This window comes from Bos javanicus, chromosome 4 (genome assembly GCF_032452875.1).
Source record: "Bos javanicus breed banteng chromosome 4, ARS-OSU_banteng_1.0, whole genome shotgun sequence".
NCBI lineage: Eukaryota > Metazoa > Chordata > Mammalia > Artiodactyla > Bovidae > Bos > Bos javanicus.
In genome coordinates this window covers 47,586,428-47,599,236 of record NC_083871.1, presented here as the reverse complement: position 1 = coordinate 47,599,236, position 12,809 = coordinate 47,586,428, and the positions used below count along the sequence as shown (strand labels likewise).

At 45.2% G+C, this 12,809-nt stretch overlaps 1 protein-coding gene across 1 annotated transcript in view; it reads right to left on the bottom strand.

The window, feature by feature from the left end:
• The window catches only part of CDHR3 (cadherin related family member 3), a 71,333-nt gene that overhangs the window by 52,873 nt on the left and 5,651 nt on the right, over nucleotides 1–12,809 (bottom strand). Inside the window, exon 2 of the mRNA XM_061413959.1 lies at nucleotides 2,749–2,951. Within this exon, the coding sequence (XP_061269943.1) occupies nucleotides 2,749–2,951 (203 nt within the window). The remainder of the gene's footprint in view (nucleotides 1–2,748; nucleotides 2,952–12,809) is intronic.

The following is a 12,809-nucleotide window of genomic DNA, read 5'->3' as shown; positions in this document are numbered from 1 at the left end:
CCATCATTAATCCTCCTCACTCCCCGAGTCTCAGCAGCTGTGTCCCAAAGCAGGGTGGCCTGGCCTCTGGCATGACTGGAGGTCACCCTTAGGAAGTCCTACACGACTGAGTCCCAAGGCCAAGAGTGACAGACCTCTGAGCTGGAGACCCCAGAACCTCATGGCTAGGTGACCCTGCAGAGTGTCCAGGAGGAGTCAGGTTCTGCCACGGAGATGGCATCGTCATGTTCTGTAGGAACAGCCCTTGTGAGCAGTTTGGGTTGGAGAATAGGATCTTCCTGGAGGGGATACTTGATGATATTGGGTAGTTTCTGGGGGAGAAGCAACCAGTCGTTAAGAACATGTGAACCTGTGGCCCATTCTAGTACCGACACAAGGTCCTGGGTAGCTGCAGGCTGTGGTGCCAGGAGGGCACCAGGATTGGGACCAAATGCTGAACATTTAAGCCCAGATCAGTGGAGTGGCTAAGACATTCTCCATTTGTAGAGGTCAGGAACAGGATGGAATTCCTCCTTGACTGACAGCCCTGTTTGAATCACATGGGATATAGGAGGGGAGATATGATAGTGAAAGATTTGGATACTTATCCAAACAGTAATAGCTGTGCGTGGCAATTGGAGGGGACAGAGCCTGAGACTGGGAGTAGGAAGACCTGAGTCAAGTTCTTATTTCATCCTTTCTGGCTCTGTGATATCAGACAGATCAGTTAACCTTGCTGTCTCATTGTGATCTTCTTTATAAAATAGGGATTTACAATTTTAATAGTGATAATATCAGTGTTAGTAGTAACAATTAAGAGATCAGGATGTGAATGTGCTTTGAAACCTCTGACAGTCTGAAATAGTTTGGTCATCCTCATCATTAAAGGCAATAGACTGCAAGAGGCTGAGAAAGAGGGCTCTCAAGTGGAAATAACCCAAACATCTGTCAACTGATGAACAAATAGACAAAATGTGGTATATCCATATAGTGGAGTATCATTCAGCCATTTAAAGGGAATGAAGTACTGATCCTTGCTACATGTGTGACCTTTGAAACTTTATGCTTAAGTGAAAGAAGCCAGTCATTAAAAAAAAAATACAATATGATTCAATTCATACAAAGGGACCAGAATGGGAAAATCCATTAAGACAGAAAGTAGGTTAGTGGTTACCAGGGCCAGGCGGGATAGGAGACAGGGGAGTGACTACTAATGGGTTTGGGGTTTCATTTTGGGGGGATGAAAATGTTCTAAAACTGGATTGTGGTGACGGTCTGTGAATAGAGTAAAAACCACTGAACTGTACACTTTCAATGGGTGAATTACATGCTATGTGTATTATATCTCAATAGAGCTGTTTAAAAAAAATAGAGCTCTAAAGCCAGACTGCCTGCCTTCCAGTGTCAGCACAGCAATAGCTGTGCAACACAGGGCAAGTTATTTCACATCTACTAAATTTTTCCTCATTTCCCCTATCTGTACAAAGGGGACAATCATGCAAATAAAATCACTGGATTGTTGTGAATATTACAAAAGAGCACATGTCAAGTCCTTTCCGCAGCGTCCAGCGTATACTGTGTGCTCTGTAAGTGTAAACAATTGGCAAGGCCTAGAGGCACAGATGAGCAGCAGCTGTTAAAGATGAACCAGATGTCAAGGGAGCAGGTCTACAGGCAGGGAAGTCACAGAAACGGCAGCTGGGCCCCAGGAATGTGCACTGGATACTGAGGTGGAGGTTGCCTGAATGTGTGCTCCTTGCATGCCAGAGGCCCGCCCCTGGGGTGCGGAGAATACAAGATGCTGGGCTCTGACCCCCAAGTCCATGGGCTCCACAGGTGTGTTCTGAGGCCCAGATATGCACACTTTTTGAAAGTTCCCTTAGTGACTCTAATCATCAGCTGGGTTTAAGAATACCTCGTATGTTTCTCAGAGAGGCAACCAAGCTCAGACCAAGCAGGCCCACTGGGTACCCCTAGAACCCAGAACAATGGCAGGTGGGAGCTGGGGCAGGGCTGATGATGACTGTAGGAGGTTCCTGTGCCCACTGAGGAATGAGGTAGACATGGGAGAGAATGCATTTCAACAGGGTCCAAACACCTACACCCTAAAGACATCCTTAGAAGGCCTTTGAGGTTGTCAGTGGAAAACATGCAATCAGCAGGTTCATCCTGCCTAAGGAGAAGTGACAGGTTTGGGAAAGACCAGATGACAAACTAGAAAACAGAGCTGCAGTGGCATAGCTCTTGAATGTGATTGATTGGGTCTGAATTGTCCAAGAGGAACAAGAGCCACGCAGTATGGCTAGACATCCAGACTTATATTTTTATTAAGGGTGTGTTCTTCCGTATGAAACATCTTCTCACAAATTTCCTACTGAAGAATCACCAGGTACTAGTTCATCGGGGTCTGGTTTCTAAGGAGATCATTACACAAACTATTCCACCTGAAGAATTCGGCTACCATTGGCACTCCTAACACCTGTTATCATATGAGGGTGGTTGGCAATAAGAAGTGAGCCTTTTATTTGTAACAAATTGAACATACTGTTCATTTGGATTGGATTAAATGCAGGGAAAAAGGTCCAAAAGCTACAGGGGCATCTAGCACAGAGGGCTCTAGAATGCCCCGAACAGAATGTCCAGATCTTACAAGAGGGAAGATTAAAGCAGGAGAAGAGGAAAAAATGACCACTGATCCAGAATTCCACCCATACCATCTTCAGGGCCCCTCTTTGTGAGCAGCTCCCTTGGGAATGAGACAGTGCTTACCTCAAAGTCGGTGTCCGACAGCCAGTTCACCCTGAAGGCCCGAGTGAGGGGACTGGAGTTGATTATCAGGGGGAACCCTGGGACCACAGGTGACAGTGATGCTGATAGTTTCACAGCAAACATGTGCACTGAAGTCTCAGGTGGAGAATTCTCCGCCACTTTGCTCATAGCGGGTAAGTGGATTAGGTGTAGTGCCTGTCCGCCTGCAGATTTAAAAAGGATGCAAAACGACATGAGCACAAAGCCTTGTCCTGAAAACAAGGACTTAGCAGCTTGGTTTGTGGCTTCAACTCGTAGCTCAGGGCAAAGCTGGAAGCCGGTCACTCCCCAAGAATGAAGACTCTTGCCAAGAGCTGGAAACGGGAATGTGAGATCTTCTTGGAGCCAAGAAAACAACCACCACTATACGACCACGAAATCTGCTTCTGTCATTCTGGAAGTAAAGCTGCTGTTTTTCCTCTTACCTCTCTGCTTCCTTTCGTGTTTCTCCAGCTTTTGTGGAGAGCCAGGGAGAGGGAAACGTGATATCTTAGAACATAGACACCTCCTTGAAGGACCCAGTCTGGCCACAGCATCCTCTGTCTTACAAAGACCAGGGAGCCTTCAAGAGTTTATTTTCCTTCTCTGTGTCAGTGTTAGATACAGAGAACATTGAGAATGGAATGTGCATGACTGGAGAACTCCAAAATCACACCAGCTCTCCCCGCATCCCTAAGTATAATCTCATAAGCCCTCTTGGAGGAGGTCGCCATTAACCCCACCATAGAGCTGCTAGACTTACACAGGACTGGGAAATAGACCCTTGGAGGGCACAAACAGAACCTTCTGCACCAGGACCTAGGAGAAAGGAGCAGTGACCCCACAAGAGACTGACCCAGACTTGCCTGTGAGTGTCCAGGAGTCTCCAGCAGAGGCATGGGTTGGTGGTGGCCTGCTGCAGGGTTGGGGGCACTGAGTGTAGCAGTGCATGCATGGGACTTTTTGAAGGAGCTCACCATTATCTTCATTACCTCCACCATAGTTCAGCCCCAGGTAAATAGCAGGGAGGGAACACAGCTCCACCCATCGACAGAAAATTGGATTAAAGATTTACTGAGCATGGCCCCCCCCCCATCAGAACAAGACTTACTTTCCCCCTTTGTCAGTCTCTCCCATCAGGAAGCTTCCATAAGCCTCTTATCCTTCTCCATCAGAGGGCAGACAGACTGAAAACCACAATCACAGAAAATTATCCAATCTAATCACATGGACCACAACCTTGTCTAACTCAATGAAACTATAAGCCATGCCATGTAGGGCCACCCAAAATGGATGGGTCATGTTAGAGAGTTCTGACAAAACATGGTCCACTGGAGAAGGGAATGGCAAACCACTTTAGAATTCTTGCCTTGAGAACCCCATGAACAGTAAGAAAAGGCAAAAAGATAGGATACTGAAAGATGAACTCCCGTCTGGGTCGATAGTACCCAATATGCTATTGGAGATCAGTGGAGAAATAACTCCAGAAAGAATGAAGAGACGGAGCCAAAGCAAAAACAACATCCAGTTGTGGATGTGACAGGTGATAGAAGCAAGGTTCAATGCTGTAAAGAGCAATATTGCATAGGAACCTGGAAGGTTAGGTCCATGAATCAAGGCAAATTGGAAGTGGTCAAACAGGAGACAGCAAGAGTGAACGTCAACGTTTTAGGAATCAGCGAACTAAGATGGACTGAAATGGGTGAATTTAACTCAAATGACCATTATATCTACTACTGTGGGCAAGAATCCCTTAGAAGAAATGGAGTAGCCATCCTAGTCAACAAAAGAGTCCGAAATGCAGTACTTGGATGCAATCTCAAAACGACAGAATGATCTCTGTTTGTTTCCAAGGCAAACCATTCAATATCACCGTAATCCAAGTCTATGCCCTGGCCAGTAATGCTAAAGAAGCTGAAGTTGAATGGTTCTATGAAGACCTACAAGACATTCTAGAACTAACATCCCCAAAAGATGTCCTTTTCATTATAGGGGACTAGAATGCAAAAGTAGGAAATCAAGAAACACCTGGAGTAACAGGCACCTACAAGACATTCTAGAACTAACACCCCCAAAAGATGCCCTTTTCATTATAGGGGACTGGAATGCAAAAGTAGGAAGTCAAGAAACACATGGAGTAACAGGCAAATTTGGCCTTGTAGTACAGAATGAAGCAGGGCAAAGGCTAACAGAGTTTTGCCAAGAAAACACACTAGTCATAGCAAACACCCTCTTCCAACAACACAAGAGAAGACTACACACGGACATCACCAGATGGTCAACACCAAAATCAGTTTGATTATACTTTTTGCAGCCAAAGATGGACAAGCTCTATACACTCAGCAAAAACAAGACGGTGATCTGACTGTGGCTCAGATCATGAACTCCTTATTGCCAAGTTCAGACTTAAATTGAAGAAAGTAGGGAAAACCACTGGAGAAGGCAATGGCAGCCCACTCCGGTGCTCTTGACTGGAAAATCCCATGGATGGAGGAGCCTGGTAGGCTGCAGTCCATGGGGTCACAAAGAGTCGAACACGGCTGAGCAACTTCAGTTTCACTTTTCACTTTTATGCATTGGAGAAGGAAATGGCAACCCACTCCAGTGTTCTTGCCTGGAGAATCCCAGGGACGGGGGAGCCTGGTGGGCTGCCGTCTATGGGGTTGCACAGAGTCGGACATGACTGAAGTGACTTAGCAGCAGCAGTAGCAGCAGGGAAAACCACTAGACCACTCAGGTATGACGTAAATCAAATCCCTTATGATTATATAGTGCAAGTGAGAAATAGATTCAAGGGACTAGATCTTATAGTCAGAGTGCCTGAATGAACTATGAACAGAGGTTCATGACATTGTACAGGAGATAAGGATCAAGACCATCCCCAAGAAAAAGAAATGAAAAAAAGCAAAATGGCTGTCTGAGGAGGCCTTATAAATAGCTGTGAAAAGAAGAGAAGTGAAAAGCAAAGGAGAAAAGGAAAGATATACCTATTTGAATGCAAAGTTCCAAAGAATAGCAAGGAGAGATAAGAAAGCCTTCCTCAGTGATCAGTGCAAAGAAATAGAGGAAAACAACAGAATGGGAAAGACTAGAGATCTCTTCAAGGAAATTAGAGATACCAAGGGAACATTTCATGCAAAGATGGGCTCAATAAAGGACAGAAATAGTATGGACCTAACAGAAGCAGAAGATATTAAGACGAGGTGGCAAGAATACACAGAAGAACTGTACAAAAGAGATCTTCACGACCCAGATATTCATGATGGTGTGATCACTCACCTAGAGTCAAACATCCTAGAATGTGAAGTCAAGTGGGCCTTAGGAAGCATCACTACAAAGCTAGAGGAGGTGATGGAATTCCAGTTGAGCTATTTCAAATCCTGAAAGATGATGCTGTGAAAGAGCTGCATTCAATATGCCAGCAAATTTGGAAAACTCAGCAGTGGCCACAGGACTGGAAAAGGTCAGTTTTCATTTCAATCCCAAAGAAAGGCAATGCCAAAGAATGCTCAAACTACTGCACAATTGCACTCATCTCACACGCTAGTAAAGTAATGCTCAAAATTCTCCAAGCCAGGCTTCAACAATATGTGAACCATGAACTTCCAGATGTTCAAGCTGGTTTTAGAAAAGGCAGAGGAACCAGAGATCAAATTGCCAACATCTGTTGGATCTTCGAGAAAGCAAGAGAGTTCCCGAGAAACATTTATTTCTGCTTTATTGACTATGCCAAAGCCTTTGACTGTGTGGATCACAATAAACTGTGGAAAATTCTGAAAGAGATGGGAATACCAGACCACCTGACCTGCCTCTTGAGAAACCTGTATGCAGGTCAGGAAACAACAGTTAGAACTGGACATGGAACAACAGACTGGTTCCAAATAGGAAAAGGAGTATGTCAAGGCTGTATTTTGTCACTTTGCTTATTTAACTTATATGCAGAGTATATCATGAGAAATGCTGGGCTGGATGAAGCACAAGCTGGAATCAAGGTTGCTGGGAGAAATATCAATAACCTCAGAGATGCAGATAATACCATCCTTATGGCAGAAACTGAGGAAGAACTAAAAACCTCTTGATGAAAGTGAAAGAGGAGAGTGAAAAATTTGGCTTACAGCTCAACATTCAAAAAACGAAGATCATGGCATCTGGTCCCATCACTTCATGGGAAATAGATGGGGAAACAGTGTCAGACTTTATTTTGGGGGGCTCCAAAATCACTGCAGATGTTGACTGCAGCCATGAAATTACTCCTTGGAAGAAAAGTTATGACCAACCTGCTGCTGCTAAGTTGCTTCAGTCGTGTCCGACTCTGTGCGACCCCATAGACGGCAGCCCACCAGGCACCCCCATCCCTGGGATTCTCCAGGCAAGAACACCGGAGTGGCTTGCCATTTCCTTCTCCAATGCATAAAAGTGAAAAGTGAAAGTGAAGTCGCTCAGTCATGTCCGACTCTTCGCGACCCCATGGACTGCAGCCTACCAGGCTCCTCCATCCATGGAATTTTCCAGGCAAGAGTACTGGAGTGGGTTGCCACTGCCTCCTCTAGACAGCCTATTAAAAAGCAGAGACATTATTTTGCCAACGAAAATCCATCTAGTCAAGGCTATGGTTTTTCTAGTAGTCATGTATAGGTGTGAGAGTTGGACTATAAAGAAAGCTGACTGCCAAAGAATTGATGCTTTTGAACTGTGGTGTTGGAGAAAACTCTTGAGAGTCCTTTGGACAGCATGGAAATCCAACCAGTCCATCCTAGAGGAAATCACTCGTGAATATTCATTGGAAGGACTGATGCTGAAGCTGAAACTCCAATACTTTGGCCACCTGATATGAGGAACTGACTCATTTGAAAAGACCCTAATGCTTAGAAAGATTGAAAGCTGGAGGAGAAGAGGACGACAGAGGATGAGATGGTTGGATGGCATCACCGACTCAATGGACATGAGTTTGAGTAAACTCCAGGAGTTAGTGATAGACATGGAGGCCTGGCGTGCTGCAGTGCATAGGGTCACAAAAAGTTGGACATGACTGAGTGACTGGACTGAACTGAACTGAGAAACCATAGTAATGCAGATACAAACCAAGGCACAGCAAACAACCCCCAGAAGTCAGGATGTAGGTGTGGAGAAGCATCTTTCTCAGAGAGTCTAGAAGGAACCAACCCTGTTGAGACCTTGATTTCAGATTTCTCGGTTCCTGAATTGTGAGAGAATACATTTCTGCTGTGTTAAGCTATTCAGTTTATGGTAATCTGTTATAGCAGCCCTAGGAAACTGATACAATTGCCACTTATTCAATGTTCCAAATATATGCATTCTGTAAAATGCTTTCCCTCATTTACTCCTCAGAACAATCCTTTTGGATAAACAGTAGTATCATCATTTTATAGATGAGGAAACTGAGCTGAAGCACATACAGTGAATAATAAGTAACAAAGTCAAAATTTACACCAAGGTCACCTTCTCAGCCAGCTTCTAACCTTGGCCACCATTAACCACTGGGGACAAAGTCCCTAGAATGGGAGGAGGTACAGGCGGGACAGATCTACAGGGTGGAAGAATTTCTAGAAACAAACAAGCCATGGGAAAACATTGACTTTTATAAGAGAATGTTTTTACTTCAAATTTGAGGGAGGGGAGACAGAGGAGCAGGTGGAAATGCAGGAAAAATTGAAATATAAACACATTCATTGATACAAGCATTCCTAAATCTAAAATCATCTGATTTCGTTTAGAGACTAAAATGCATTATGCATAAGTTATATTTTGCTGGCAGAATTATCTGGTTTTATGGACAAGGACTGTGCAAGGACTCAGAAATATCAATACAGCTGAGGTTTAGGGTGATGTGAATACAAATGGATTTTTTTTTAATCTATTAAAATTGACTTTAATATTATAGCATTCTTGTGATTAAAAAAAACCCAGCAGCAATATAGTATGTCTAGAGTATTTAGAGGCAAAAATTTCCCTGAAATAGTTTTTCAAAATGAGCAAAATAATCAATTGCTCTGGTGGGTTGGGTTTTGTGGGTATAATTCCCTCAAGCCCTCTTTTCCCACCATTGGAGTCTCCAGCACACCGCCCTGCCCAGCCAAATTGTTCACAAGAGTGTTCCCTTTCGGCTCAGCAGGGCGAGACAGTCATGAGCAAACGGAAAGACTGGCAATTTGTTTCCAAGGACCCCACCTGATCTTGCTGCAGTGATTTGTGCCTCTCTAACCAACAAGGAGGTAAAGAAAATATTCGGAGAAGGCAATGGCACCCCACTCCAGTACTCTTGCCTGGAAAGTCCTATGGATGGAGGAGCCTGGTAGGCTGCAGTCCATGGGGTTGCTAAGAGTTGGACATGACTGAGCGACTTCACTTTCACTTTTCACTTTCATGTATTGGAGAAGGAAATGGCAACCCACTCCAGTGTTCTTGGCTGGAGAATCCCAGGGACGGTGGGGCCTGGTGGGCTGCCGTCTGTGGGGTCGCACAGAGTCGGACACGACTGAAGTGACTTAGCAGCAGCAGCAGCAGCAACCAACAAGCAAAGAGGCTTCTATGTATGTTTAAGCAAAGATGTAACTCATTAGATTTTTCTCGTGAACAGCCCAGGTTAGGGCTTCCCTGGTGGCTCAGTGGTAAAGAATCCTTTTGCCAGTGCAGGAGACACAGGTTCAATCCCTGATCCAGGAAAATCCCACATGCCATGGGAGCAACTAAGCCTGTGCACCACACCTATTAAGCCTGTGCTCTAGAGTCCAGGAGCCACAACTACTGAAGTTCGTGTGCCCAAGAGCCTGTATTCTGCAACAAGAGAAGCCCCTGCAGTGAGAAGACCTCACTCTGCAACTAGAGAAAATCCTGCGCAGCAACAAAAACCCAGCACAGTCAAAAATAAATAAAATTTTGAAAAAAATTGGCAAGCTTTCTCTGTAAAGAGCTTGATAATAAATATTTTAAAAAGAGAGAGAATAGCCCAGGGTAAGGTAGTGCACAGCCCAAAGGAACAGACTAAAACTAATAACCACTCACTTTCACTGAGCACCTATGCACTGGGCATCGTGCTAGGTATGCCTGATTTCATCTGCTCTAACCGTGGTCCCTGGAAGTAGGCATCACTGCCACCACTTCACACCCCTGAGACTACACACCCATTAAGTGGCCACCAGGGTCCTGGTTCACGCATCTGGGTCTGTAGATAGCAGACTGCGTGTCTCTAGGCTTTTGATCCATGCTTGTCGGATGACCCTGCACGTGAGATGGATTGTGGATGTTCTATAACCTGGTAACACCATAGCAAGACGGTGCTGGGGCTGGTAAGAGATTGGACTCTCCACCTAGACATTAGATTTGGGTGATGTGACATGTAAGAGGCCTTTTAGGGGAACAGCATAAGGAACAGTGCTGGAGTATTAGCTGGGTACAGTCTCACCAATGAGAGGCTTGCTAAGCCCTACTCAGAGGTTCCCACAACCTCAACCTCAACAGGGAGATTACTGCAGCCACCAACCTTGCTGTGGTAAACTGGAGAGATTGCTCACCAAATATCCCCAGCAGATAGCCTCTACTTTGCTTTGTGGGTAGTATATCCCTTGATCTTGTTGCATTAATCAAAACTTCGATAAACTCTGGGTTTGAGAGGCTAATTCTAGAGAAGAACCAGTCTTCCAATCCAAGGCATCTGACTCCAAGGGCAGGGCTCCTTCTCATGGTTCCATGCTGTCTCCTTACACTTACAGGGCTTGCCCGGGTCTCCCTCGAGTGGCCCACTTTCTCACGGTGGTGAGGGAAGTATTGGGGAGGAAAAAGCGGATCTATCCAGGGACCCTCAGGCACTTTGTGTTGGAAACTGTCTGGATAAAGCCAGACTGTATCTGTGAATATTTCTGCGGACATTCTTGCCAGACCTGTTCTGCTCTTCATCTGGTGGTCTTTCCTCCCAAGAAAAGGTTATGTGTGCCAGGGTTGTGTAGCTGAATCCTAAAAACTTTGAGGCAGACACTCCAGGGACATTGATAAGGCAAGTGGCCAAGCTGGGATCTCCCAAGTCTTAGTCCAAAAACCAGTTCCTCCAGTTTCTTAGCTATTAAAAGCAGTGGTAACAGTATTAATAGTAATAACTAGTGGCAAGGGTCCACACTCTAAAAATAGAGCAATTAATATGGTACAGAATTCACCAAATATTCAATTTGTTCGTTCTACAGATAAGTTTAAGGGACGTGTCCAAAGGCACTCTGCTAATCAGGCCTTCCCCGGCAGAGGGAAGGCCAGGAACCAGGGGCCATCTCTCCCTAAGACATGACGCACTTTCCTTCCAAACTTTCTCTGGTGGTCTGAGTGCTGGAGATCAAGAAAGAGGCTTTAATAGAATTTGACTTACACATGCATCTTAATTAAGAAGCAAATTAGAATTGCTGGATGTGTACACTTTGAAAAAGAAAAGGCACACAAAATGATTATCAGTCACTGAGCCCACTGAAACATCTAGCCTATGGCTGAGAGCTTTGATGGATGATGGGTTTGCTTGTTTCCAAATAAGCAAAATCACTGCCTTGCCAGAAAGGGTCCAAGGAGGCCCCCTCACTGGAGCCCACGTTGGGATAAGGAAGGCCTCCGTAGCCTCTGTTCCAGGGGACGAAGCTGGCCACCTGGGTGTCTGACACCAAAGGTGATGAGGTGGCTCAGGAAGTGTGGGGACATTCCTTCTTCTCCCTCAGGGGATGCAGCTGCTCTCTGACTTACTACTCTGTTTTAGTACACAGGGCAGTACTCATCTGAGGCTGTCGCTCAATACATGCCTCTTCCTTCTAGTAACTAATCAAAATCGTAGTGAAAGAATCCAGAGGAATGTTGTGAAAGGGGCAAGAGAATTGGAGTCAGAGCCAATCTGAGTTTTGCTGCTACTTGACTGTATGGCCTTGGGCTGGTCCCTCAAGTTCTTTGGTCCGTATGTCCACTCTGTCTCTCAGGGATGTGGGGCTACACTGCAGTGGCCATTAAACATTTCCAGTTGTTCAATTGTTCAAGGAGATGCACAGGACCCAAACGAGAATGCTTCCACATCCACAGTTGATTACAGAAAATGGAGAAGGTATAGCAGTTACATTAAAGTAAGGATGTGTGTCCCAGCTGAATGCTACCTCATAGCAAGAGGACGGGAGAGGCCCAGAGCCAGCAGGCTCCTGCTATCTTCTTTCCCTAAGGCCATAGCTAAGTGTACTTGCTCAGACCAGAAACCACCAACTACATCACTGATACCTTGGAAACAGTGAATCCAAATTAGAGTCTCTGCTGGAACTGTTTGTATTGAATATTTCACTGGTCCTGTAGGCACCATCCTGTTACATAACTAGCCCCAACAGCAGAGCCCTCTGATGGGCTCACCAAGACCAGGGGCAAATCGTCAATCTCACCCTCATCAATGAACATTGCTTTTAGGCTGGGGCAGACTATCCCCAACCTCTAGGGACCCATGGTTACAATGCAGTGCTATTAGTCAGCAGGCTCCATGCCTTGAACGAGAGTTAGTCGTGTGCAGGAACTTTAGCAAAGCCACTCAGACTAATTCCAGTCCTACTGGAATTCACTCTCATGGGTACCATATAAGAACATGCATATGCTCAGTATACTATAAAACATTATAGAATGTTGTTGTTTTAGTATATGCAACATCTTCCTGTGTCTTTCATTTTCACAGTGTTATACCTTCCTGGATGGGATGCTCACCCACCCACTTTGGGGAGCTGACTCATGCCCCCCAAAGGCTAATGGAAGGTAGGACACAAAAAAGGTATCAGGCTTGTTGACCTGAGTTTTGTCGACTGAGCACCACCCATGGTACCCATGAGAGTGAATTCCAGTAGGACTGGAATTAGTCTGAGTGGCTTTACTAAAGTTCCTGCACACAACTAACTCTTGTTCAAGATATGGAGCCTGCTGACTAATAGCACTGCATTGTAACCATGGGTCCCTAGAGGTTGGGGATGGTCTGCCCTGGCCTAAAAGCTAAGAAAAGGTGGTGAGACTTCTAATGATTCTGTAAATGACATTAG